At 32.9% G+C, this 27,856-nt stretch overlaps 3 protein-coding genes across 3 annotated transcripts; 2 read left to right on the top strand and 1 right to left on the bottom strand.

Moving 5' to 3' along the window:
- Positions 1-1,164: 1,164 nt before the first annotated feature.
- LOC133693144 (probable methyltransferase PMT24) lies at positions 1,165-6,427 on the bottom strand. The gene is made up of 9 exons (XM_062114285.1): positions 6,115-6,427; positions 3,902-5,016; positions 3,672-3,821; positions 3,229-3,499; positions 3,033-3,143; positions 2,772-2,946; positions 2,320-2,589; positions 1,771-1,965; positions 1,165-1,682 (listed from the first exon to the last, which is right to left on the bottom strand). Exons 2-9 carry the CDS (start codon positions 4,979-4,981, stop codon positions 1,454-1,456), a joined length of 2,481 nt encoding a protein of 826 aa, XP_061970269.1. The 5' UTR covers positions 4,982-5,016; positions 6,115-6,427; the 3' UTR covers positions 1,165-1,453.
- A 3,799-nt stretch (positions 6,428-10,226) lies between these two features.
- On the top strand, positions 10,227-11,382 carry LOC133693259 (uncharacterized). Its single transcript, XM_062114441.1, has one exon. It carries the CDS (start codon positions 10,315-10,317, stop codon positions 11,287-11,289), a length of 975 nt encoding a protein of 324 aa, XP_061970425.1. The 5' UTR covers positions 10,227-10,314; the 3' UTR covers positions 11,290-11,382.
- Positions 11,383-20,797: 9,415 nt separating this feature from the next.
- LOC133693720 (magnesium dechelatase SGRL, chloroplastic-like) lies at positions 20,798-23,049 on the top strand. The gene is made up of 5 exons (XM_062115002.1): positions 20,798-21,089; positions 21,584-21,760; positions 21,933-22,091; positions 22,211-22,357; positions 22,656-23,049. The coding sequence occupies exons 1-5, from the start codon at positions 20,919-20,921 to the stop codon at positions 22,752-22,754; spliced, it is 753 nt and encodes a 250-aa protein (XP_061970986.1). The 5' UTR covers positions 20,798-20,918; the 3' UTR covers positions 22,755-23,049.
- The last annotated feature ends 4,807 nt before the right edge of the window (positions 23,050-27,856 follow it).

Here is a 27,856-nt window from a genome sequence, read left to right as displayed (position 1 = left end):
TAAATTTTATTTCGTATAAATTGTCATTGAAAAACCATTATTCAAAATTTAATAAGAAAATTAATCATATTAAAATTATTATTAATATCATAAACTATTTTAGGATCACATAAATATAATTTTTCAACTTAAAAATTCTCTTTATTTTAGAAAAATTATTTTTCTAAACATTATTTATTTAAACATGTTAATTAAATCCTAATCCTATTAGGATATCACAAAATTCAAAGAAATTAAATTAAACATTTTTAAGTCAATCCTAATCTAATTAGAAAAATTAATTTTACAATTAATTTAAATTAGAGTTTTCATTCTAAAATATAAAATTAATATTTTATACATGGAGAGCCAAAATCTTAATACTGCCCCAATTATACCCTAAATGTAATAGTGTATTAATTTCAGTGGAAGAATCATAATTCCGCCCAAAAATCCCTAATCTAAGCAGCAGGGGCAGAATCATAATTCTTCCCCTGTCATCTTTTTCTTTTTGCTACAACCAGCAGAGTACACTGCCCACGTTGGTGGCAGCTTTAGCAACGACAACAATGGCTTTTGTTACGCGCAGTAGCACGAGGCATAGCCCTCGCGTTAGGTGTAGCCAGGTGAGGTTGCTACCTCGCGCTGCATCGCGAGCAACAAGTCAAACTGGCACTGCAGTGCAGGGGCAGCAGCCCTTGGCTGCTGCTTCTCCAACCTCCAGTGAACTGGCCTTGGATTGCTGCACAGGCCAGTCATGCCATTACTAACATCGCTGGTGGAGGCGTAACTGCAATTGTTTTTTAAATTATAAGGATTCCGGCCATATCTGACCGTAGCCGAACCTTAAATATATCCCTGAGGAATTATTTCCAATTTAGAATCCAAAAACGAAGAGATTCACAGAGCTGTCTAGAGAATGATTATACAGGGAGTTGGAAATAATAAATTTGTGATAATCGTCGAAAATAGAACTGAGAATTTTTTAGGGTCGAATTGAGAAAACAAAATCTTTTACAACTAATTAAAATCCACAAAATAGTTTGAGGACTAATTTGAGATTTGCCAAAAAATCTTAAACAGCGACATTAACTGGAAAAAAGGAGCACCAACAGCATTATTAATAAAGCAATAAAGCAAAAGGAGGAGTCCCCTTGTACAAATTCATAGGGTACAACAAGCATCTACCATTAAGCAATTTTATTAATCTGGAAAAAAAATATCCATGACAAGTATACAGCCAACATCCCTAGCAAAAGAATTAGCGAGGGATGATTAAAACAACATTAACGATCATGAGGAAAACTTTAAGAATAACAAACTAATTAACTATAATTTTACAATTGCTTGTGGAGAAATACAGCTAATTGATACTAACCCTCAAATACCTAAAGATGGCAGAATAATACCTCGAAGACATCAATACAAGCAGCTAGGTAACCTCAAATGGAAGATACAAGCTGAAGCATCAGGTTTATATAATGGCTGACGTTATTGTTTCTGGCTCTGTAGGACGCCACATTGTCTTGTGAACACAAAGCAGTCCCTCATTGTCTTTTGAGTAAATCATCCGGATATCCCAGTTCAGAGATTTGGCCAGGCTCTCAATCTCACCAATGATTTCAACATTGTCACGCACGATCAGATTTCCTTCTGGCCTCAGTATCCTGTCAACTTCTGCTATTACTGCCACTAAGTTGCACCTGTGGCCAGGAAAACAACAGAAAATCAAGTCACAGAAATTATAGGGATCTCTTTTTTCTTTAGAAAGCGGCGATGTGATGAACAAACCTCTTTGTGAGACTGGAAAAGAGATGATCGGCATGGAGAAGATCGTAAGTTCTAGGATAGGTGTTGAATGATTCGCACCAATCATGATACATTCCAAATAAACCACGCTCGTAAATTATTGGAAGCGTGTCTGCAGAGTCAATTGGGACTACATTCATAACCCACACTTTCAAATCTCTCAGTGCCGCAGCAAACCTAACACAATTAAAGAAAAGCATAAGAAACTACTGCGTGTCTTACCATGGAAAATGGAAAACATAGTAACAATGATAGTGAGCTACTAGGGGAAATCCCCATCAATCACTAAAGACGAATAACATGCAATCCCATCAACACACAGGGATAAACCAAAAGACATGATCCACTCCTTTAACCAACAGAACAAATCAAAGAAATGTAGCTTGAGTCTATACCCCAATCAGATATATAAAAAAAAGCATACTTTCAACAGGATAGCAAACAGACAAGAGAAACAGTGTCTTTACCAAACATAACAAACAAAAGTCTGCTTAAATAACTAGCATAAGATAAAATTGTCAAATTGCTTACCCTCCGTATACAGCTCTCATGTCCATGATATTTCTCACAGAAGACCAGTTGATTCCCATTCCATTCAAATAAGATTTGGAAACAACATTTTTCCAATGGCCATAGTCAGCAGCAAAATCCTCTGGCGCAGCTTTACCATAAACTCCAACCTGAGAATTCAGCCAGTATGGTGGTTTCTCCAGCCTTTGTGGCCATTGCTCAGGCCAACGAGACCCACGCACTGATGCATCTTCAGGCACTTTATGCATGCATGCCTCAAGTGGGACATTCCTGAAGACAAACATCCATAATCGTAGTAATTTCAAGTTTCCTCAATTCAAAGCTTATAATAAAAGTGGCAGCATGTTTACATCACTTCAATTATCTATGCAAGTTATCATGAAAAATCAGGATGGGTACTTGCGGAAGAAGAAAGAGGCAATTCTAAAACCATGGGACAAAAAAGAAAGTACCATGCTGCATTTGCATCATCAGATTCTTTGCACAGTGGAGGCTCATTTTGGGGTCTATTATTATAACAGTCATTGGAAGTCGGTTTTCTAAATATTGCAGCACCAACACCATTTAGCTTGTCCTTTTTAATCACCACCAGATCCCAGCACATTGACTTTGTTAGTTTGGACATGGCTGCCATCAAAAAAAGAAAAGGTTATATCAAGGCAAGCCACATACTATCCTCTAGAAAGGAATGCAAATGTTAGAAAATATTCTACCTTTCCAAATGCCCACATCTTCTGGAAGCTTTTGATAAACTGGGGTGGCAGACCAGACAAAGTAACCACCAGGTCGCAAAACTCGATTCAGCTCCAAAAGAAGTTTACCACCTGCAAGGACTCAAAATATATCTCTGAAACAAGAAAAACAAGAAGACAGAAATTTTTACTTGAGTAGAATAGACACAAACATCACCTTCAACATGCCAAGGAACCCTACAGCGTGCGCAGTGAACAACATCAAAAACAGAACTAGGAAAGGGTAATCTCTTGGTGCCCATAACAGCCAACATTGCAGGGATTCCCCTTTCAAGTGCAAATTGAACCTGAGCTTCATGTTCATCCTTGGGAGCAAATGACATTGCAAGAACATCTCTTTCAAAAAGATAACCTCCAAAGCTTGCCACCCCACACCCAACATCCAATATCACTCTGGTTCTTTTTCCCCATGCAATATCAGGATGTGACTGCATCATTCATAGAAAAAATTGATCGCATTATACTCTTCAGCATACACAATCATATTTACACACAACCTAGATCAGTTAAATCAGTGTCTCATGCTCAATCTGTTGACTTAGTGATTGTACAAAATAAAGGACAAGAACTGCAGCTAACAAGTGCAATAAAGAAACTCACATCCTGGATAAAATCAATATAATGAAGAGCACCGTGCTTGAACTGAGTTCCACCACCAGGAAAAGTCAGATATTCACCAGTAACTTTAACCCAATTCTGATGTCCCTTAACCTCAGCAAGCTTGGTGTGGGGAACATTATAGTACCATATCTGCAACGTGAGCCAAAATAAATATTTCTGCCGGAGTAAACAGGAAAGTTTTTTCATCAATCAAGTGGATCAGTGTTTACCTTATCCTTGCTTTTAGGCCACTTAATTGAGCGTCGATATCCTTTAGGTATGGATACCAGACAAGTGGGGGCTTCTTGAGGGCAGTGCCTCTCTCGATGTTCATAGTGCTTTGTGCTTGAAAGCCTTCTTATAACATACCAATTATCAAGGCAAGGGACGTAATCTGGTCCAGCAGTGACATTACAAAGTTTCCATGCATGACCATTTTGATCCTTAGATATTGAAGATTGTTGCGATATCTTCTCTTTCTGTGACTCCACCACTTGAGTTGACCAAGCCCCATTTTGAGTATTAGTTTCATTTAGAAGTTCTGATTGTGCACCGGCAGGTAAAATCTCAATGGAAGTTTGATCATTCTCTTGACCATCCACGTTATTCTCAGTAGCATCGTCCTGGTTATTTTCATTTGCACTCTCTCCTGAGTCTGAGTTTTTCTCCCCCTCGTCCAACTCGGATTTATTTTCACCTGAGCTCTCCTCTGATTCTGTTTGCTCACTTTTATTTGTTTCATCACCTTGAGCTGGCATCTCTCCAGCTTCTGAATTTGATTCTCCATCTCCTGAATTTGACTCTCTATCCTCTGTTTTTCCATCCTTTTCAGTCTCTGTCTTTGGTTCCTCTTGAGATTCAGTCTTCTCATCCTGGTTTTCTTCAACCATATTCTTAGACTCAGTCTTCTCATCCTGGTTTTCTTCAACCATATTCTTAGACTCAGTCTTCTCATCCTTGTTATCCTCAACTGTACCTTCACTCTCTTTTTCAGTCACATTGTGGTCTTCATGGACTTCAGATTGGCTATCACTTTGAGAATCAACAGTGTTCCCATCTTCTTTGGTTGCATCATCCGGTAAATCACCAGGACTGTCTTCAAATTGCTTAGAATTATTTTCGCCAGCCACTCGTTTCACATCATTCACTTTCTCTTGGGAAGACGAGTCTGAATTTTGATCTGAAACAGATGATGACATAAACATCCAAGCCCCAACTAAACACAAAGCAACAAACACAACCACAGTGATTGTAGAACAGTAGTTGGATGACTTCTTCCCATCAACACGGGAATATTTTCCCATAGCCATGCTTGCTTTAATATTATGACGCTTGTTATATACACCTGCAATGTAAAATAACAAAAATCAGCTACACTACAAAACCCAACGCCTTAAATTAAAATTAACCTTATCACGAAAACACTAATGGGTAACAGTTAGGGGAAAGAAAGATAAAGTATGAAACCTGCACAACAATTGGCTATGTGCTCCCTTTTTGACAATCCTTTTTATCTAATTTGATATCTTATGATCAAGCACCTTACTACCTTAATTTCAGGGTGGTCTGCTTTTCTTCTCTTAGAAATTATGTTCCAGGACTCATGTCCACTTTCCCTTTTAACTTAAATTTTGGGAAAAAGTTGTCCTTTCTCGACTCGAATTACATCTTTAGTTTCGTTCTCTTTTTATATTCCTTTTCTTCGGCGACGATTTTATTTAAAACACCTTGTCTGCTTGCATACTACTATAATCAAGAACTGTTTCGTGAGTGAGGGAGGGAGGGAGATATGTACAGTACAATGAGAGTATTCTTTTATCCTTTTCACGCATCTCTTTAATCTAATTTTCCAAAAACTAGAGATACATTAAACCACCTATTACTAATGACTGATTTAAACAGCTAAAAAGTCAGAAATCACAAATAGATCAGAACTTTCAAGGAAAACAATAAATAAAGATCAAAATAAAGAGCCAAAAGGAAGGTATAAAATCTCTTACATGTATCAAACATGTAACATGCTTCTTACAAAAGAACAGTTTTTGGTGAATACAAAGGCAGAAAGAAAGGAAGATTTTAAGAAACTTTTTTTTTTGGTGCTGGTTAAAGAAAGAGAACCAGATCCACTCCACTAGTTTAAGTACAAAAAAAAAAACTCTTTTTGCAATAGAAGCTCAACAACAAACTTTGAAGTATTAAATGAAGAAGAATGAAACGACTAAACAATCTCAACTCTCAAGCACTCGATTGATTACAAGTCCTGATACATGCCATAGTAAAAGCAGACAAGCAACGTATCTACCAGACACATAGAAACACGCCATTATCACATAGAAACGCGCCATTATCTAGAACTAAATTATCAGGAACATAAGAGGTAAGATCAGCGCTCTGGTTAAAAGTAAAAACCCACATTCAGAAAGTGAAGAATTGATTAACTTACAATAAAATGCCGAATCCTGTCAAGGCTTTGATCATGTATTTTTCTAACACAACATTGTAGCAGTTTCAAGTATAAATCTTGAAGTTCTGTTTTGCGAGAAGCAGAGAGTAGAAGCGGGTTGTCAGAAATGAAGTTGCTGTGCTTGGATCTGAAATGGAAAACCCAAAAAAAAAAAAAAGGCAAAGCAACAACCTCTTTGGATCTCCTCTTTATTTTGTGAAGAATGAAAGAGGCGAAGAGAGGTTTTTAAACAGACAGCCAAGTGGGGAGCTTTAATAGCAGAGTGTCCCTTCTTTCCTTAGATAGAGGGCTGATGGTCAATAAAAGAACTATGTGTGAGACTAAAAAAACACTGCTGAAGTCAAGATCAAAATTTGCAACTCCAACTGGAAAGCACTGACCACATGCGTGTCTTTCGAAGTAAAAAGACTGACGGTGGGGGCATTACTCTATTGATTATCTCCGTCGACAGCATCTTGTAAATTGGTTTATACCGTGTGATGGACACATTTTCCACCGAAGTCCTGGGACCACATGTTAGCACTTGGACGACAGTAACAGGTAGAGTTAAACAGGGAGATGCGTGTGATGATGCTGAAAGGTTAGGGGCCTTATGGCTCAGTTTACAGGTCACACAAATCGGCAATCCTAACGAATTGCGAGTGCAAACAGCATGGCATTTGACATTTGATGGTGTTGGGAATTCCTTGATTAACCTGGCCAGTTTTGGACACTAGTGTCGGCTGCGGGATGAGGATGAGTTCTTATTGTTAACAACTGCAGCTCCTTTAGTCATGGCAATTTACTACCGCTGAAGTTCAAAAATCTAATAATATGAATAAAAACTTTTTTAGTATTTGGGATAGTAGTTAATTAATTTATAAAAAAATTAATTTTTTTTAATTTAGAAAACTTTCAATTTACTAAAAAAATCTTGAATAAATGTAATAAAACAATTTCAATAAGAAGATTCAAAGATCTTACAGTAATAAAATCAATATTTTTTTAGAAAAATATTAAATTACTTAAAGCAATAATAATAACTTCAAAGAGCCTTCAATTTCGAGGACCAAAAATTTTCTTACATATTATTAAAGAGATATGTCTCTTAAGAGATCTTATATACATCTATAACCATAAAGAAATCATTATCTTATGACGATTTATCATGTCTTTAAATTTTACATAATAAAAAATCATTTAGGATTAGATATAAAAGCCTAAAAATTAATAAAGTTATAGGCAAATAAGTTAGGATCAAGACTTGATTAAAGTGTCAAGTCCATACACTTTAGACTTGGCTATCCGTTAAATTTAGGCGTTTTGGGTTTTGAAACATGCCAGACTTACGTTACATGGACTTGGCAGGCTACCAAGTCCGCACATTATGAACTTGCTAGCCACTAAATTTAGAAGCTTTAGATGTGGCAAACATGCTAAAGCCATGTTACATGAACTTAGCTAGCAGTCAAGTCCGCGCACATTAAACTTGACTGTCTATCAAGTTTAAACATTTTAAGTATGATAAATATGTCAATCTTCTATTATATACACTTGACTGCCTACTAACTTTATGTACTTCTAAATCTAATCACTTTAAATATGTTAAGCATATCAAACCTATATTACTTAGATCTAGAAAACATGCTAAATTCACCTGACTTCATACTTTACTAACGGTCAAATTTAGATTTATGGATCTGGCTTCTTAGCGAGATCCATATGTTTTAAAAAGATTTCTAATCAAAATAAAAATCTTATTAAAAAAGTTGACCCATTGACTGCTAATACAATTATTTAAAGCCTGGTAAAGATCCTAATGGAGGGCAGAGAGAGGGCATGGGCTAGATGGTTGGATCAGGCGATAGCGATGTTGCCATGCATTACACGTATGCACCGACAGTCCCTATTCTCCGTTTTACTTGTTAACTGAAAGCAAGAAAACATGGTCTTGATCTGATCTACGTCTAAAGCCAAGAATCTTCATTGAATGAAATCATAAATGGTTACTCTGCACGATAGGTCCCGCCATAAATAAAAAAACCTTGCAACTTACAAGTCCTCAAAGCACATTATTATTAATCATTTCATCCCTTCCAACGTGACATGTTAACGACAAAATATGTGTGTTCTCGCCTGCATTTCCAAGGTGCAACTGGGCCCTTCAATTCAGCTACGGTCCATGGCAGAGCCTGGCCGGATTATCCAACTCTGCTGGTAAACATGGTGACGGCCCTGGGAATTTCTGACGAAGATGGATCTTTAACCTGGCCTAAAATCTTCGCTCCTTGTTTGACAATGAACTGTCGGTATTGGGAAGCTGCAAGATGGAGAGACAGTCGCTTGATCGGACGATAGATACATAGCCTGGGAAATATGAAGACCGCGTTGACGGCGACAACCTCACCACAACGGGTTCACACGTGCCCTGGTAGATATTTATACGATGAAAACTGTGACGTTGTTAAGGAAACGGTGGCATTTTGAAGACATGGAAACGACGTTGCATTGTTTTGAAAAGAATTGGTCTCCAGTCAGTTAGACCAGGATCTTTGAAATCTATCCTCAAAATTCAATTTAAATTTCAAATTCTTCTTGTCTATAAATTAAATAATTGTTAGCAGGAAGATTTATGAGAAATGTTTTAAAACAATACTCTTAGTTCTTGAAAGACCGGGGCTATCTCTAACCTGCCTAGAAATTTTCTATTTTATTTCAATTAAGTTCTTTGACTTTGTAATTAATTAGTCCTTAATTAATAAATTCAATTTCTCATTTTTTATCCATTTCTTTAAATTCTTAATAATTACTCTCTTATATTCTCATTACAACCCATCAAATTACAATTACAATTCAAACTAATTTGTTATCTAAGCCAGTTGGATCTTCATTCTTACCAACATAGAAATTTTATCTATAATTTATTTTAGGTAAGATATTTTAAGGTAATCATATCTTTTCTTTAATATAATCAGATATTAGTTATAGTTTTGTAGTAACTATAATACCAGGTAGTAGTTTTTAAAAAAAAAACATAAAACATTCCCCCACAACATAAAAAATAACTCATTATAATAGATTTATTTTTACCCATATAGATAGAATATCAATAGATTTTAGACACAACAATTATTAAAAATAAAAATCAAATAATAATATAACTTATTTTAAATAAAATACTTTAGAGTAATTGTATCTTTTATCTTTTATTTTTTATAACTAGTCAATTATCTTGAAGCTCTAAGGCGATATTAAATGTGCAAGAGAGCCTTCGTAAAGAAGAGATCTACATGTTTTTATAAAACTGAAGGCTGAAGATTTGATTAATTAATTTCTAGCTGCTACACGGCTTCTAAGTTCTAACAACATTACTTTCCAAGGAGTTGGGTGGAATTAGCTAGAGAGGAGGCGATAATACCTAGGTTATTTTGACATTAGCAACAATATAAACCAAATATTTAGTACATATGTTTTATTCAGAAGAAAGAAAAAATTCCATGTCGTCCATGTAGTATATACTCGTATTATAATTCAAATTAAACAAAATAAAAAAGATTCCATGTCGTTTTGGTGCGAGATTAGCAAATAGTTGATGGCAAACATGTCAAATTTTCAATACGAAAATTCATGGTATTTTTATTTCGAAAATTCAAATTAATCAACTACTTGCAAAATTCAAATAGGTTGAGTTATTCCCACTAAAAAAAAATAATGTCCACTTCTTGTTGTATTTATGAGTCATCACAAACATGTTGAGTTTAATTGATTTTTACGAGGTAGATTTTCAGTTGACATGAACGTATGGCTGGCTCTTATTATATGTGGCTGGCTCTTATTATATGTATCGGTAATTGAGGACAAATAGAAGCTTCTATGTGTGTGTTTAGATGTATCATATTATTTTTATTAAATAAAATTAATATGAAAATAAGAGGTAAGTGATTGAGCTATATACAGGCTAATTTAATTTCCACAAAATATAAGTACAGAAAATAAATTGTTGTGAATATTTTATATTTTCCATTTTTATCAACTTTTTAATTAAGAAGTCATTTTCAACCAATAATAATGTGATGAGAGAATTAGACGGATCCCTTTATTTGAGGCCTAGACTAGTTTGAGACCCAAATCCAACACAGCTGCTGCTTATATCAATCTCCCTTCTTCAATAAAAACCCCACCCAGGAAACTTGAGTAATCATGGATACCAAACAAGAAGAGATGCAATTTCTTGGTCTCTTCGGCATCTACAAACAAGCCTGCAAGATTATCTTCTCAAGGAAAACAATCTTCTCCCAGATAACCCTTGTTTTTATCCTCCCTACGTCTTTTGTCTTCATAGCAAACATGAAGGTATCAAATGCTCTATTTTCAAAAATCATTGAAGTAGTACAAGTGCCTCGGATGCAACCGCAAGCGGGTACCCCAGAACAAATCGAACTATGTCTTCCCAACTCCACTGGATGGACCCAACTTTTGTTTTTCAAGGCTGCATACATCACTTTCCTTCTCCTTTTCTCTCCTCTATCAACTGCTGCAGTTGCTTACACCATAGCTTGTATTTCTACAGGGCAAGAAGTGACTTTCAAGATGGTGATGCGTGCTGTGCCTAAATTTTGGAAGAGGCTTGTGATCATCTCCGCCTGTGCTTTCGCTGCAATAATTGCTTGTACCATGGGTACACTGCTAACAATTGCAGTCACTAGAATCTTCATGATCAATCGTTATATTCTTGCTATTGGTTTTGTTTTATTAGTGTTGTTCTTCATGGGGTTTGTCTATATTAGCCTTGTTTGGCAAACGGCTTGTGTTGTATCTGTTTCAGAAGAAGTATATGGGACGACGGCCATGATCAAGAGCAAGGCACTTGTAAAAGGGAAGACAAAGGTCATGGGAGTTATATTTCTGACGATGACTACATCTTATGTAATCATGAAAATAGAATTTAGTAAGCTTGTTGAAGGATCGTCGCTAGGAATAGTCAATAGGGTGTCATACGGTATTATTTGTTTCTTGTTGCTTGTCCTGTTGATTTTGTTTGAGCTTGTTATTCAAACAGTGACCTACTTTGTTTGCAAGTCGTATCACCATGAAAACATCGACAAATCTACGACTTTGGATCACCTCGATGCAGGTTATAATGACTATGTTCCTTTGAAGGCAAAGGATGTCTAGCCAGAGAAATAATTTCATGTTAGAGTAACTTTTAAAAGTATGACATCAACAAGAATCATTGTTATATATTGTTCTTGTAACATTGGTAAAAAAAAAAAAAAGTTCCTTCTTGCTCCTTGTTTAAGGGCTGATTGTAAGTTCCTTGTGTCATGAAAGGTGGCCAAGCTGTTAATGTTACGAGGGGTGCAAGTAAAAGTTAATTAGATAAAAATGTGGAAACTAAATTTAATGTCAAGAAACTTTAAGTTCTGAGAATTTGTAAAGTTGAGCCCCATACGAGGTTTTCACCTTAATTTGGAACAAGGTAGTCTTCCCCTTTTGAAACTATGCTGATAGCAAGCCTTTCGTCACTCGAAAAAGTAAAAAAAAAAAAAAAGGAAAGAAAAAATATCAAAGTCAAGTGATAAGCATTGCTAGGGCTAATCATTGTTATTGGCATAAAAATTATCTCATGACCATGTCATTCTAAATTGAGCTTGAATTTTACCGGACTTAATTTTCAAGTATGTCAATCTTCTGCGTCTCCACATGTTATGAGTTGCGAAGATATGACTAAAAACAGTCTTAAATTTTGTACGTTAGTGCTTGGCAAGTAGATATTCAATGGGCCAAAACTTTCTTTGGAAAATATGGAGGGATGGAATAAAAAAATGTTTTGATATTGTGATAATTTGTGGTTTAAAAAATAGATTTAGAAAAAATATTTTTAGTTTGGTTGGTTTGATTAAAATATGTGTTTGGTTAAAACTTTAATTGAAAATTTGAAATTATTGTTGACTAAAATACAATTAAAAAATGTTAGGTTAAAACTACGAAAATGATGCAAATAGTAAAATGAGTAAAAAGAACATGTGTATTGGATTTTTAATACATCATAAATACAACAATACAACATTATGATCTTAATTACTTTTATTGTCTCATTAAACTACCTGCAATCTCATCACGAATATATTCTATTTAAGAAGACCTTAGTATCTATAACTTTGCAAACGTGAAATTAATGACAATGGTTAAAAAAATCATCAGGAACAAAATTAAAATGATGATCATTTTTTTTTAAAATGCCACATCTTTCTACGACTCTCTTTTAATATAGTTATATAGTGTCATTGATATTATTATAATATGAACTTGCATTTTGTAATGATATGCAAGCATGTTTTGTAAAACTTTTAATCTTCTTTTCCACACTACAAATGTGCGTTCTATCACACAGTGTATTAACGAGTGTGCATAATTGAATACTTATAGTATATCAATTGCTCTTACGCAATTCTACATGAAAAACAAGAAGCATAAGTGTCTAAATGATTGAAAAGCAATTATTCAAACAATTTATATTTAGCATTAATGATAAAGAAGTATATTAGAGTTACCTTGAAATAAGGTATATATCTTGGATTCATTACAATTTCTTGTGATGTGTTTTAAAATTCAAAGTTTTCTAATTTTATAACATCAATTGTGAGAAAACATACTGCTCTTAAAACTTCATTAAAGTATCTACTAATAGTTTTGTCTAAATGCTAAAATCTTTGTTGAACTTTCCTATTCGAAACACCCAATACTAATGTATACAGAAACATGCTCACCTTTTCAATAACACTCATTTTTCTTGAAACTTTTAATCATATTGTATTTCTAAATCAAAGCACAGGCTTTGCAATGTTGTTGCATTTATCCTAAATATGTTAACACATTATTTCCAATGTTCTTGTAATATTTCATTAAATCATCTCATACCTATGTTGTATGAAACCATACTAGGTTCTTTATATATATATATATATATATATATATATATATATATATATATATATATATAATGCATGGAGAGAGCCTTGATCGTGCATAATATTAGTTTACGACAATCAAACTCTCTTCTCGAAAATGATTCACCTTCCTCATCACTAGCATTATCGTCATCGTCATTATCATCATTATTCGTATTGCCACCATCACCACCACTATTATCATCATCATCACAACCAACATTATTAACATAATCAATAACACGATTCATTACATTATCATAATTCTTATAAAAAATATTTCTTTAATAGAGCATTAAAACACTTAACGTCCATATTTATGATGACATAAAATATTTAGTATTTAGGAGTATCATAAATTATAAGAGATCATCAAATTGCGTCAAATGTCATATTTTATATCTCTCATCTCTTATCTCCTAGATATGGTAATGATGCAAATTTTTTTTCCTCCTCTTAGCTTTATATGCTTATGTTCATGAAAATATAAAGTTATATTATGATTTTTTTTGGCCTTGTTGTTCACTTGCCTTTCATATACAAGTTAAACATAATTTAACTAGAAAAATAAGTGTAAATTTTTCCTTTTACATAGCATTCAATTATACTCTTCATCGTGTTAGCTTTAACCCTTCAAACTAAAAAATATCATCTTTCATCGACAAATAAATTTCATCAAAATATCTTATTTATATCCCATGTATTTTCTTTGTATTTATCAATTAAATTCTCATATTTAATCTTCTAACAATCCATATAAATCAATAACTCTTCTATAATTTAGTTTTTTTTTTCCATAGATGTACCAGTTTCCACTTTATGTTTTCAAATTTCTTCCTCTAATTTTATAATTTGAATATACACATGGATAGATGCTTATGCATTCATTATATTTTCCCTTTTTCTTCATTTCTAATCACATGTTATAAATTTCTATCATATACATTGCAAGAAAACCTTTGCTTGAAAATATTAGGTTATATTATGATTTGTTTTTTAGGCCCTGTTTGTTTGCTGGAAAGTAATTTTTTTAAAAAAATTGAATTTCAGGAAAGTAAATTTCAGGAAAGTGAATTATTTTTGATATTTGGTAGTGTAATAGAAAATAAGTTGGAAAATATTTTTCAGTATTTGGTTATGTCATGGAAAATGAGTTGGAAAATAACTTATTAATTTTTTATTTTTTTCAAATTTACTAAAATAATGAGGAACAAATCTTACAAATTAAAAAGTTCAATGCGAATGAAATTGAAAAAAAATATAATTTCATAAATTATCTAAAATAAAATAAATAGTAATCAAAATAATAGAGATCAAATATAACAAATAAAAAAATTAAAAGATGAAGAAATTAAAATAATAATAATTACCATTTCATAAATTATTTCAAATAAAATAAGTAACAATCAAAAGAATGAGGACCAAATTTGATAGATAAAAAATTTCAATTAAAAAATGATAAGGGAAAAACAAATAACAATTATAAAAACGAGGACCAAAGTTAATATAAAAATCAAATTCTAAGGGATAAAATTGAAAAAAATATTCAAAACAATATATATATATAGCAATCAAAAGTTTGAGAATCAAATTTTATATAATCAGCAAATAATATGATATTTCTAAATTTTTCACAACTTCCAGAAAATGTTTTCCGTCCAAAATAAAAGGAAAACACTTTTCTGAATATCAAACTAAATTTTTCTTTGACCAGAAAGTGTTTTTCGTTGACCAACTTTTCTAATAATAAACAAACGCAGGAAAGTTTGGAAAGTGGTTTTCAGAAAACCACTTTCTGTTAAACATAAGAGACCTAGCTTTATTGTTCACTTGCCTTTCTTGTACAAGTTAAACGTAGTTTAACTAGAAAAAAGGTGTGATTTTTGCCTTTTATTTAGCATTCAATCATACTCTAGGTCATGTTAGCTTTGATCCTTTAAACTAAAAAATTTCACCCTTCTTTGATGAATAAAATGTCATTAATATATCTTCTTTATATTCTATATATTTTCTTTGTATTTATCAATTAAATTTTTATATTTAATCTTCTTACAATCTATATAAACCAATCACTTTTTTATAATTTAGTTTTTTTTTCTCATACATATACCATTTTCCACTTGATTTTTCAAGATTTCTTTCTCTAATTTTATAATTTGACTACACGTACACAAATGTTTATGCATTCATTATATTTTTCCTCTTTCTTTCTCACAAATCATATGTTCCAAATTTCTATTGTATAGATTACAAGAAAACCTTTGCTTGGAGGATTACATTTCATTTTGTTTTTGTCTATATTAATTAACAAGCTAATTTTTTTTGGACTCACCAAATGGAGTGAATATATATATATATATATATATATATATATATATATATATATTTTGGAGACCAGAGGTGGTGAAAAGCACAATTACATTAATTTATAACTGTATAAATGCACCACTTGTATTAATTAATTAAAAAAAACTAATTATGTATTTACAACATTTCAGTCACTTATACATAAACTTTAATCAAGATATTGACTTTTTTTTCTTTTTTCTTTAAATGTACTTTATGACTATTTTGATTTAGAACTAAATCAATTAAACAAAGAATCATGGTGCATATCAACTAGGAGATCCTATTGACTTTTGAAAATGTGATGGCTATGTAGGTTGCAATACTATGACCAAACAATATTGTACTACAATTAACTTCCAACTACATGTGTTTTCCATATTTTAAATGTTAAACATTAGTTGTTGAAATTGTCCAACTAACTTTTAAAATTTGTTATTCTTATCTAAAGGTCTCATCCAAATTTCCTCAAATGCCATAATGCTAAAAATTAAATTAAAATTATTGAAGTTGGCCAACAAACTTTTAAAAGTTATTATTTTAACCTAAAGATCTTTTCCAAATTTCCTTAATAACAATACAAGTTAAATATCAATAACCATTAGACTGTTAGGTAAACAAGTTATAGTACAAACTTAGAAAGCATCCATATAATCATAATAACAGTAGGGCTATTACATGTCTCTTGCAATAACGGAATCAAGAAAATTCAAACTATAGTGCACACAATGAAAGATAGGCATAACTAGAAGAAATGTTTTTTAATAATAAGGCATAACACAATCACAATTAAATAAGATCACTATAATTTACTCAAACCGTGGCTCTTTTATCAGAAGTGTCCAATAGACAATAGCACAATATATCATCCAAACTATTTTTAAAACAAAAAAAAATTAATATTAAGGCATGGTTCACCATTCATATTAAACAAAAACAAAATTAGCAATCTATTAAGTATACAACAAACTCTTTACAATTGACAATTTTCATTTAAAGACCTCATTTTATCATTATAGAAAAGACATTATAATTATTCATTGCACAAATAGCAAAATCAATTGTCATAGTCAAAACACACATTACATAAGCACATAGATACATATAAAAACACATATTAAAAAATACTAGTCAATTATCATATTTTTTAAGAAAAACACAATGACATAAGTAATTTAAAAGAATAAAAACACACATTTAGTTCTAAATCTTTAAACTTCGATCAAACATTCTTTTTAGCCAGAAAAACTTTCTATCAATATCTCCTATTGCTACTCACCCTTTTGCTCCTTAAACAAAATAGCTTAGTAGAGAAAGTATGCTAGTCATCACTAAAGTTAATTTCATCTATGGAATAAAGCTTTTTCATCACTTCTTCAATGTTACACCTTTTATTATCTTTAGAACTAGAGGTGTCATCACTCTTTGTCAAAACACTATTAATAAATTGATCCAAATATGAAAATAATTGAGCTCCTATTCAAGAACCCCTTCCTATTTTTTCCTCCTTGAGTTGTAGAATATTGTCTAGCTTTTCTTTTGCCACTACTATATGTGCTATTGTTGTTTGTCACACTGAATCAAACTACCATGTTACTCACATCATCTATAAAATTAAGAATAACATTTTCATTTGAATCACCACTTCCTTCCTCTAGATTAACATCATCATCAATAACATTCCTCATTCCATCATCCTCATCCTCATCATCATCATTATACTACAACACTTTTGAAAAGGAAGCCAAAGCATATTATCTAGTAACCACTATATTACTGAATATTATATCATATTTTCTATAAAAGATGACTCAATACCAACATGCCTAAACTTTTTTACTCCTCTAATTTTTTATATAAAACAAATTGAATATAATTAATGAAACTTAATGAATTCATCAACTACATAAATAAGACACATAAAGTGAAAAGATGAAGTTCTTAACAACTAACCTGGATTTTTACTTTCCACTACTCATCAGTTGTAGAAATAGTTTCTAATTCACTACTTCAACCAACACCAGTTTCATAAATTAACTTTTTTTCGATATCCTCTAATTTTTTTGTATCATTGTATTTGTTCTTCAGTTGCACATTAGTGAAAAGCATGACTAGTCAATTATTTGAAGACAATCATCACAAATCTCTAATCATTTGTATTAAAATAAGTATTTGGTCCCATTCCCATCTTAATAACTTTGATGCAAATATCATGAAAAATATGCAACATTTCCTTTGTTCAAAAAAGTTTATCTTGACTTTCAGAATCTTCCATTGCTTTATTTGATAACCAGATTAAAAAAAAACAATTAAAGACATATATATGTTAGAGTAATTAAAAAAAGGATTAAACATTTGCGACAATATGCAGATTGTAAAATTGACTTGCCTCAAGAAAAATATCAAATATAGATAAAAATATATAAGAATAGAATAAAACAATGACAAGTTAAGAAAAAATTGACTTGATGAACTCAAAACATTCCACAAGTAACCCAATTGCAAAAGTAGTATGAAGATTATATCATAAAAATAGTTCAAAATTATTGTTGAACTCTGATCTCTAATTCAGTGCAAATGTTCTTCCTATCTATTCAAGATGTATTAATAGAAGCATGACATACAAACAATTACTGCACCTTTAAAAATATTTTCTGTAAAAGATTCAATTACTAGCATACTATGAAACTACACTTTACAAGCATGAGTTAATAAATAAAGCATTGCTAAAGTATAGCATTCTTTGAATAAAAAAGCCAACAAAAGTCCACCAAAATACAAATTCCACACCATAATTAAAATAGTATTACACTACAAACATGAAATTATTTGCTATGAAAGATTTATTCACCAAAATCTAATGATATGACATATTAGAGGAGTGAATGTATAGTATTACATCAAAAGAATCATGCTTAAACATCCATTCAAGTGACTTTTAAATATAAAAAAAGTATGAATGAATATGTTTGAATCAATCTATAAACTATTTGCACATTTGGTAACATCAATTTATTCAAGCTCATAAAAATTAATGTTATACCAAAAGAGAAGGTGAAGTAGCATGTTTGAACATCCATATGAAGATAGTGTAAAAAAATAACTTAATAACACAACAACAACAATATAGAGACAAACTTTAAGACATTTTCAACTCAAACCTACCTAAATATTCAAGATCTTATTTATTGTAAAATCAAACAACAAGAACCAAGACCAATAGTTATTTACAAGGAATTGTATATAAAAGATTTACCCTAAAACCCTAAAATCTAAAGGAAATGAATCAAGCAACAATAACCCATGTTTCAATTCAATCAAATTTTTACTATGAGTTAATGATTTCTTAAGCTAAGAAATAGATTACTAGCTTATCAACACCTTCTTTGTTGTTTCTATAGAATTTTCAAGCAGTTCTTCTTCTTCTTGTACCACAAAAAACAATATGGAGTTGCTTTCATTTATGCCATAATAGAAAATAAAATTATAAAGATAAAATGCAGAATAGCTAACACATGTGCAGATGTGAGAAAAACCTAAAAATATAACAAGTCTTTATGTTTGGTTTTTTAAAAATAGAATAAAAAGGTGGTGATTTCAGTTATCAATACAAAAATAAAACATCTAAAATAAAGAAAACCCATGGATTAATCATCATGTTTACTTACCAAGATCTATAAGATAATTGGTAATTGAAAAGTTGAGTTTGTATTCGGACTAGAGATTTGAAGAAAAAAGCTTGATAGCTTGAGTAATGCAAAACATATCTAATGAGAAGATGATGATTTTTTTGGTTTGATTATTTTCTAAATTGAGGTCCAACCTTAGTAAAAGCATCTCCAACTTGTTTCACATGAAATTGAGGTTATACTTCAATTTAATATGGGACCAATCCTTTAAACTATAATTTTTTTTTATATAACCAAACAAGTATAATTTATGTTTGGGAGAAAAAACAACAAGTACAACACTCTTAGACACTTTTTAAGGCCCATTTGTTTCAAGAAAAGTGATTACTTTTCAAAATTTCATGTGTTTGTTTACCATTACAAAAATTGATAAGATGAAAACACTTTCTAGTCAAAACAAAATTTGACTTGGTTTTTAGAAAAATATTTTCCTTTTGTTTTGGACGGAAAATAATTTTTCAGAAGTTGTGAAAAAATACAAAAAATATCTTGTTATTTATTAATTATATAAAATTTAGCCCTCCATCTTTTAATTGCCATATATATTTTTTTATTTTTTATTTTTTTCATTTTTTTCTTCAATATCATCCCTTAGAATTTTAATTTAATTTTTATATCAATTTGGTCCCTATTCTTTTTATTTTTATTTCTTTTCTCTTATCCTTTTTTTAATTGAAGTTTTTTTTATTTATTAGATTTGATCCTTATTTTTTTATTGTTATTTATTTAATTTGAAATGATTTATGAAATTAAATTTTTTTTCAATTTCATCATTTTTTAAGTTTTTCTTATGTTAGATTTGGTCTCCATTATTTTGATTACTATTTGTTTTATTTGAAATAATTTAGAAAATTAGATTTGTTTTTCAGTTTCATCCTCCAAATTTTTTCTCATCCTCCTTCAAATTTTTTCTCTATCAGATTTGGTCCTCATTCTTTTAATAAACTTGAAAATAAATTAAAACATTGATAAGTTAATTTCAAACTCATTTTTCATGACATAGTCAAATACTGAAAAGTATTTCCCAACTCATTTTCTAATAAATTACCAAACATTAGAAAATAAGTTACTCTTTAGGAATCTCTTTTCCATAAAAATCACTTAAAAAACTATATTTGCTAATAAACAAACAGGGCTGAAATTCATAACAAATCTAATGGACTAATTAAGAATTGTTTGATATTGTAGTAGTGATTGCTCTTTAAATTGTTTTTTTACTTGAAAATATATTAAAACAATATTTTTATTGTTATTTAAAATTTATTTTTAATATTAATACATTAAAACAATCTCAAAATATAAAAAAATAATTAATTTTTTTAAATATTTTTATAACACAAAAATAAGCCATATAAAAAAAATTAGATTTGAGATAATGAGTGCCGGTCCCAGTTTTGCCACGTCATCGCATTATCCACAGCATCTTATCAAATATTCAATCAGCAATGATGACCTGTCACAACATCCAATTCCATAACCAATCACCATTTCTTTTTAATTCATTTATTTAATTGTGAAGCCCCAATAATACTATCTACCATTCATTAAAAAAATTCAAATTACTAGTTCTTTTTTTTTTAATCGAGAAATATTAAATTCAATTTTAAAAAAAATGTGTGGAGGGAATGCTTGATAAAGATTTTTGGACATGTGGGGTCTGAGGTGAGAATCACAGTCCACAGGACCAAAACTGTGAACCTCAAATCTCCACATACTCCATCACTCTCTCTCTCTTTCCCTCCGTCAAGCTAAGTTTGGAGAGAAGACAATGGTGAGATGTGAAAGATGAAGGAAAGAAAGACCTTGTTATGCATTTCCCATGGCCTGTCATTGTGCTCACTACTCATTTTCACCATCACCACCACACAGGCAATCTTTATCCATCAACAACAGCAATAACAGCACCAAGTTATCATTTAAAGGATCCAAGCCTGCTGTTCTTTCCTCCTTTGGCAATAGCAGGGCTTCCTGTAATACGTTAGTCTCTGAGGTATTCTCCTCGCCTTTATCTCTTCACCAGGCCTATGTGCAGTGGCATTGTCATTTATTGTATAATTAATTATGAAACTTGCAAATGTTAGGCGTTGGGCATGGTTTAAAGGAATACTAGAATAGGGTAAAACATGCTTGCAATTGAGACTCAAATACACTTGGAATTCTAACATGATGCATTTTGCAATTTATTCAAGTTTTTTGCTGTATTTGCATCTTTATTATTGATAGTGAAGGGCGTGAAGCGATTAATTTCCACAGAAAAAATGATAATTTGGTGAAGCACAAAGGACGAGTGTTTCTTTCCTTTACATGTACGTGTATATAGTTGATTGGTTTGGTCTACCTAGATTGAGTCTACACGACAGTCACTTCATTTCAAGTCATGTTTGCGATCTCTGTTTCCGAGCCAATGTAACTTTCTGCAAGAGATTACAGTGGCTCATTCTACCTATCAATGGTGTTGACTAGCTGCCTGTTTGGTGTCACTAGGCAGTTAGACTTTTGGGTCCTCCGGCAAAATTTGAAGCTTCAAAGCTGAAAGTAGTCTTAATGGGCGAAGAGATGAATCAATACTCTGCAATTATCCCTCGAACTTACATCCTGTCTCATTGTGACTTCACAGCAGACCTAACCTTAACAATCTCCAATGTCATCAACCTAGATCAGGTGTGTTCCTATGATTTAACTTTCATTTCCCTTTCTTCTCTTTCTTTCCTTGTTCTGCTTTTGGTCTTGGAAAAAAATGTATTTGTTACTCTTGTGTAAGAAAATGAAATTGCTCACTTAGTTTGACAATCGACCTGGTGGTGATTATGAGCTGTGCACAATGTATATGCAGCTAAGAGGTTGGTATAGCAAGGATGATGTGGTTGCTGAATGGAAAAAGCTAGAAGGACAATTAGCTCTACTTGTCCATTGCTATGTAAGCGGACCCAATCTCGTGCTAGACCTTGCTGCTGAGTTCAGATACCACATATTCTCCAAGGAAATGCCTTTGGTAAGTGTTCTCTTGTGCGACTCCATGTACTTGAGGATAAATCTTTGGGCTGTTGCATACACTAGTACTCTCCACCATTTGTGTAGTCATGCTCAGAATTTTGATTTGATGCAAGCCAGGTACTTGAAGCTGTGTTGCATGGAGATTCGACACTTTTCACAGAGCATCCTGAGCTAAAGGATTCTTTAGTTTGGGTGTATTTTCATTCTAGCTCACCCAAGTACAACCGGTTAGAGTGTTGGGGGCCACTCAAAGATGCTGCTCAGGTAAAATCTATACTGCCTAGCCATGGATTGATAACAAGTAGGCACACGTAACACAGGAGCTGCTTTACATCAATGACCAATATTGCCCTCATTCTGTTTGAGAACGAGGAATTCTCTTCCTGCCATGGCCTTCTTTTCTGAACAACAATCCCCAAATGCTGAAAATCACATTTGATTTAATCCAGACAATTTAATTAGGACCAGAAGGTCTAAGGTTCTTAGAACTATTGGGAATTATGGTCTGTGCTTGAATTGCAAATGATAAGTGAAAGTGACGATTTACTGATTGATTTATCAGGGGCGACCAGGGGATCATCGAGGTTCTTTTACCCGTCCTTCGAGAAAGTGGGGAGGACCAAAGTCCATTTTCCAAGCTCTTTTTGCCTTCCTTCTTTGATGTGCTTCCAATAGGCCGCATGATCTCAAAGGCCAGTTTTCATGGCCAGAGCTGGAAGGAGGACTCTGTTTACATAACACAAACACCAAAAAGCTCCATGGTAATAAGACCAAAAAAAAAAAAACACCCAAAGTTGAAGTTGCAGCAAAACAAGGATTGTTCGAGGGACAGTTAATTCTTTTGCAATTAACTTATTTGTTTCATTGGAAATATCGATTACCAATTCTTGTACAACTTAGAACATTTGGATATGATTATTGGCTGATGAAATTAAAACACTAAAGTTGGAGTCCTATTCTATTCTCTCGCACTCTCTCCCAACAAGGGTCTCGGTCCTGCATGCATTTCTAGGACACTGTCAATAGACAATTGCATAATTAATTACATCTTTAGCCCCGAGTCTGAAGCATGTATGAGATCGCTATCTATAGCTAACAACCCGATCAAGAATCCTTCCAATCTGTATTTAACCCAGTGGAGTGATTCCTCTAGTATCTGGTTTACTGAGCAGAAGAAGAAATTAGGAAAGAGGGGCTGATTGAGGCGAGAGAGAGAAGGAGAGGAAGAACTAGAGAAAGAAGGAGAGAAAAAAGGAACCCACAGAAGGAATTAACAATTGTCCTTATTTATTTTTGCGTGTCATTCTGCTACAACAACCAATATATATAAGCAGAGCAGAAGATGGTGATGGTGCTGGCTTCGACAACCTTCTCAGTAATGAGAATTACAATTTATTGAAACGGTGCGAATAAGTAAAGGCAAGACACTAGCTTAACATGGTGCGTTTTGATGGTAACGGTCATTTCTTTTTTATGTTCGTCTCACTCCTCTAGTAAATTCTTTGTAACTGAATTTACCTATAACGAATCTCCCCCCTTCATAACCACCTTGTCCTCAAGGTTGAGTGAGGTAAATTTGAGTTTCACTTCGTTAATGAATTCCCCTGTTGCTTCAGCTGGAGACAACCCTTGCTTGTGTACTAAGATTTGCGTTGCTGCTTGCTGACCCCTTTTGATCAGCCTTCGATCTTGGATTGCTTGGGGTTGTAGCGTAGGTTTTGGGTCCATCAAGTAAATCATTGTGCACCATTTTGTTCCCCTAATCATTGTGCACCATTTTGTTCGAGACATGGAAAACAAGATGGATTGTTGAAGAGAAGGGAAGATTTGGCTCGTAGGCAACTTCTCCAATCTTCTCAATAAAGGTATAAGGATCATAATATTTGGCTGCTAGCTTGTGGTGGTGGTGATGAAGCACTGATTCTTACTTGTAAGGCTGTAGTTTTAAGTAAACTGAATCACCTACTTTAAGAACTCTTTCACTTCTTCTTTTATTGGCTAGCTGCCTCATTTTATTCGGTGACTTGATCAAATTCTGTCTAATTATCTGTAGCATATGCTCCTTTTTATTGAGATAATGGTCGACTGCCTCAAGCAGGGAGTCTTTAGGGAAGTATGGAATGTAAATAGGTGGAGAAAAACCGTATAGTTTTGTAGGGAGTTAATTTAGTGGTTGTGTGAAAGTTTGTATTATATCACCACTCATTCAATGACAGCCATTTTCACCATTATGAAAGGGCATCTCTTGTCATGCGCCTGAGGTAGTTCTCCAGACATTTGTTGATAATCGTAGTTTGCTCTTCTGAATGAGGATGATAAGTAGTGGAGTGATGTAGGTTGAACCCTTGTAGACCGAACAATTACCTTGAAAACTGACTTTGGAAATCAAAGTCTCGATCACTAACTATGGTGGCCGGAAGACCATGTAGTTTATAGAACGAGTCCATGAAGGTTTTTGCTACTGATCTAGTAATATAGGCGTGTGAAAGTGTCATAAAGTGTGCATGCTTGTTAAACTTATTCAATATTATGAATATCCTTATTTTCCCTTAGATTTAGGCAAACCTATTATGAAGTCCATACTAATGGATGTAAAGAGTGCTGCTGGAATAAGCAAAGGTTGTAATAATTTTGGGCTAGCCACATTTTCTGACTTGTATCTTTGACATGTAAGACATTCCTTCATGTATTGTCTGACTTGCTTTTATTGCTTCTTCTAATAGAATACACTACCAATGCTCGCTAATATGACTATAGAACCAGAGTGTTCCCTTAAGACTGTATCGTGGTAGGTGGCTATTAGAATATTTTGTAGCATCATGTCGTTTCCTACCATCAGTTTTCCCTTCCTGAAAAGATGACCATCACTCCATTTGTAATGAAGATGTGTAGCAGGGTCTTTAATTAAATTCTATATGGTTGATTTAACCTTGTTATCAACCTCTCAAGATCTCCTGATGTTAGACAGTTTGCTAGTGAAAACTATGGATAAAGCTAATGCATTAAATTCACTATTGGCTATTCTAGAGAGAGCATCAGCTGCTACGTTCTTCTTTCCCTTACAATATTCAATTTCATAATCAAAACCTAATAGTTTAACCAGCAAAAAGTATTGGGAAGGGGAGGTTATTTTCTAATCCAACATGTATTTTCTTCCCCACAATTATTATCTCCATTTGGTTACTGCCTATAGAATAATCAACTTCTCTCTCTTGTAAGTGGACAATACTTGTTGCCTAGGCCCCAAAGCTTTGCTGATGTCGGCTACAGGGTGTCTCCCCTACATTAACATTACATCAATGCCATAATCTAATGTGTCAGTCTCAATTATGAATGGTTTGTTTAGATCAGGTAAGGACAGGGTTGAAGGATTAACCATTACCTCCTTAAGTGATTCAAATGCAAAAGTAGAATCTTGGCCCCAACTAAATGCATCCTTTTTTTATGAGTTTAGTTAGAGATTTGCATATAGTCCTATAGCTCTTCCCAAACTTATTGTAGTGACTTGTGAGTCCCAAGAACCCACGTAGTTGCTTGATGTTCTATGGTAATGGCCAATCCCTTATAGCTTGTATCTTTTTAGCATCTGTAGCCACCCCTGCCTTAGCGATAACATGGCATAAGTACTCAATCCTATCATTATCGAAGGCACATTTACTTTTCTTAGTCACCAGTTTGTTTAACATGAGTAATTCCAAAACAACCTGTAGATGCTTTAGGTACTCCTTGAAGCTTCTATTATGAATCAAAATGTCATAAAAAATACTAAAACAAACCTCCTTAATTATGCTCTAAACACCTTGTTCATTAAGCTTTGAAAGGTAGATGGAGCATTGGTGAGATCAAATGGCATCACTAGAAATTCATAATGTCCATTGTGTGTTCTAAATGTTGTGTTATGGACATCCCTAAAGCATATCCTGATCTGGTGATAGCCATATCTTAAATCAATTTTTGAGAATATAGTTACCTCTGTTAACTCTTTTAATAGCTCATTTACTAAAGGTATAGAAAACTTAATTTTAATGGTCAACTTGTTGAGGGCCTATAATCAACACATAACCTCTAAGAGAGGTTTTTTTTTCTTTACTATTACCACTAGTGAGGCGAATAGGTTGTGACTTGATTGAACTGTATAGGAATCAAGCATTTTAGAGATCATTTTTTCCACTGTATCTTTCTATAAACTAGAATACCTGTATGGCTTAATATTAATAGGTTGAGCTCCCTCTTTTAAGGGAATAGTATGGTTTTCAATTATGGAGGGGGTAAACCTACCTGAAGGGTGAACATATCATGGTAGGTGTGAAGTAGTTTTTGAAGAGCTTCTTTTTCTTTCCTTTTTAGATATTTTTTTTCCACTAATAATGCATTCATCTCAACACTTGTATCAAGAATCATCATCAAATTACATAGGCTAATATATGTTAAGCCTCACTTTCTATCTAGTAACCTACTTATCTATCCAAATTGAATTGATTGCAACTTCACAAATTCTTCCTCTATTAATGTTACTTTTTATCTTTACTAGTCAAAACTCATCCACATACTCTCGTAGTTACATACAATGTCCCCTAAAGTGGCCAACCAATGAATGTCTAAGACCATATTGCAAGCATCCAGCTCCATTACAAACACATTAGCCACTGAGTATATTCCTTATATTTTCCACCTAAAATCCTTACACATTAGCCATTGATAACCTTAACTGTTACAGGGTTGATGGGTGTTAGTGCACATTGTAACTTATTAGCCACCCACATATTTATGAAGTTGTGTGTGCTACCAGAGTCGATCATGATAAAGATAGGTAGCTTATCCACTTCGTCAGTCACCTTGAGGCAACTAGGGACTCCTTCCAATGCATTCATAGAGATGTGAGGGTTAGTGATTTCTAGATTATCCTTTTCCTTTACAGTCTTTGTTTCAACCTTTTCATCCTCTTTTTCATCTTTCACTATACATATAGAGTATAATCTTTTTGTTCTACATCTGTGACCTAGAGTGAATTTGTTATCACACTAAAAACACAAGCCCTTAACCCTTCTCTCTTCTATTTATCTGCTCCTGATAGTTCTAGTGAGTCTCATATTAGGCTTAACAGGGAAATACAGTTGAGGGGTGGGTAGCAAGCCTAAGAGTCTAGAAGTATATGGGGAAAGATTTGGGGGGAGTTATAGGGTTTGAATAGGGTTTGATGTTGGGGTGTTTTATATTGGTTGATGTTGCTTACAGGTATGGCTGGGTGTTTGATATGGTGTTTATGGGATCTTTTGTATACGATAGTATTTTCTTGTAAACAAGACATGTTATAGGCTTATTTAAAGGATTTTGGTTCAAACATTTTAACCAAATTCTATATCTCTATCTCTAGCCTACCCAAAAAGAAAACCAGGGCATACCTTTCATTTATCTCTGCATGATTCCGTAGTATATCGAAGTCCTTAATATAAGTTTCTAGGTCACCTCCTTGTTTCAAATCCTTTAACACTTCTAAAGGATCCTTCTAACCATCAAACCTTCCATATATTGCTTCTACATATTCATTTCATGTCACCACTCTACAACCACTACTCTACATGAAGTTTTAATGCCAATACAGTGTCATAACATCCAAATAGTAAGATCCTAGCTTATGTTTTTCTAGTTCTTGGATCTCTTATATCTCAAAGTATTAGTTGTATTTATACAACCATATATGAATGTCTTCCCCTTCAAAAGATGGAAAGTCACTCTTAGGTTTATGGAATTTGTAATGTTATC

The sequence above is a fragment of the Populus nigra genome, chromosome 5 (genome assembly GCF_951802175.1).
Source record: "Populus nigra chromosome 5, ddPopNigr1.1, whole genome shotgun sequence".
Lineage (NCBI taxonomy): Eukaryota > Viridiplantae > Streptophyta > Magnoliopsida > Malpighiales > Salicaceae > Populus > Populus nigra.
The sequence above is the reverse complement of the archived record's forward strand: the minus strand, read 5'-3'. Positions and strand labels throughout refer to the sequence as shown.

Bases quoted from the DNA above. Each gene is read 5' to 3' on its own strand.
- LOC133693259 (XM_062114441.1), top strand. From the start codon at position 10,315: ATGGATACCAAACAAGAAGAGATGCAATTTCTTGGTCTCTTCGGCATC.
- LOC133693144 (XM_062114285.1), bottom strand. From the start codon at position 4,981: ATGGCTATGGGAAAATATTCCCGTGTTGATGGGAAGAAGTCATCCAAC. The intron at 1,966-2,319 runs GTAAGCAATTTG...TAATTGTGTTAG, and splicing joins ATGAGAGCTGTATACGGAGG to GTTTGCTGCGGCACTGAGAG. The intron at 1,683-1,770 runs GTTTGTTCATCA...TCCTGGCCACAG, and splicing joins TTTTCCAGTCTCACAAAGAG to GTGCAACTTAGTGGCAGTAA.
- LOC133693720 (XM_062115002.1), top strand. From the start codon at position 20,919: ATGGCCTGTCATTGTGCTCACTACTCATTTTCACCATCACCACCACAC. The intron at 21,090-21,583 runs GTATTCTCCTCG...TGGTGTCACTAG, and splicing joins GTAATACGTTAGTCTCTGAG to GCAGTTAGACTTTTGGGTCC. The intron at 22,358-22,655 runs GTAAAATCTATA...TTGATTTATCAG, and splicing joins CACTCAAAGATGCTGCTCAG to GGGCGACCAGGGGATCATCG.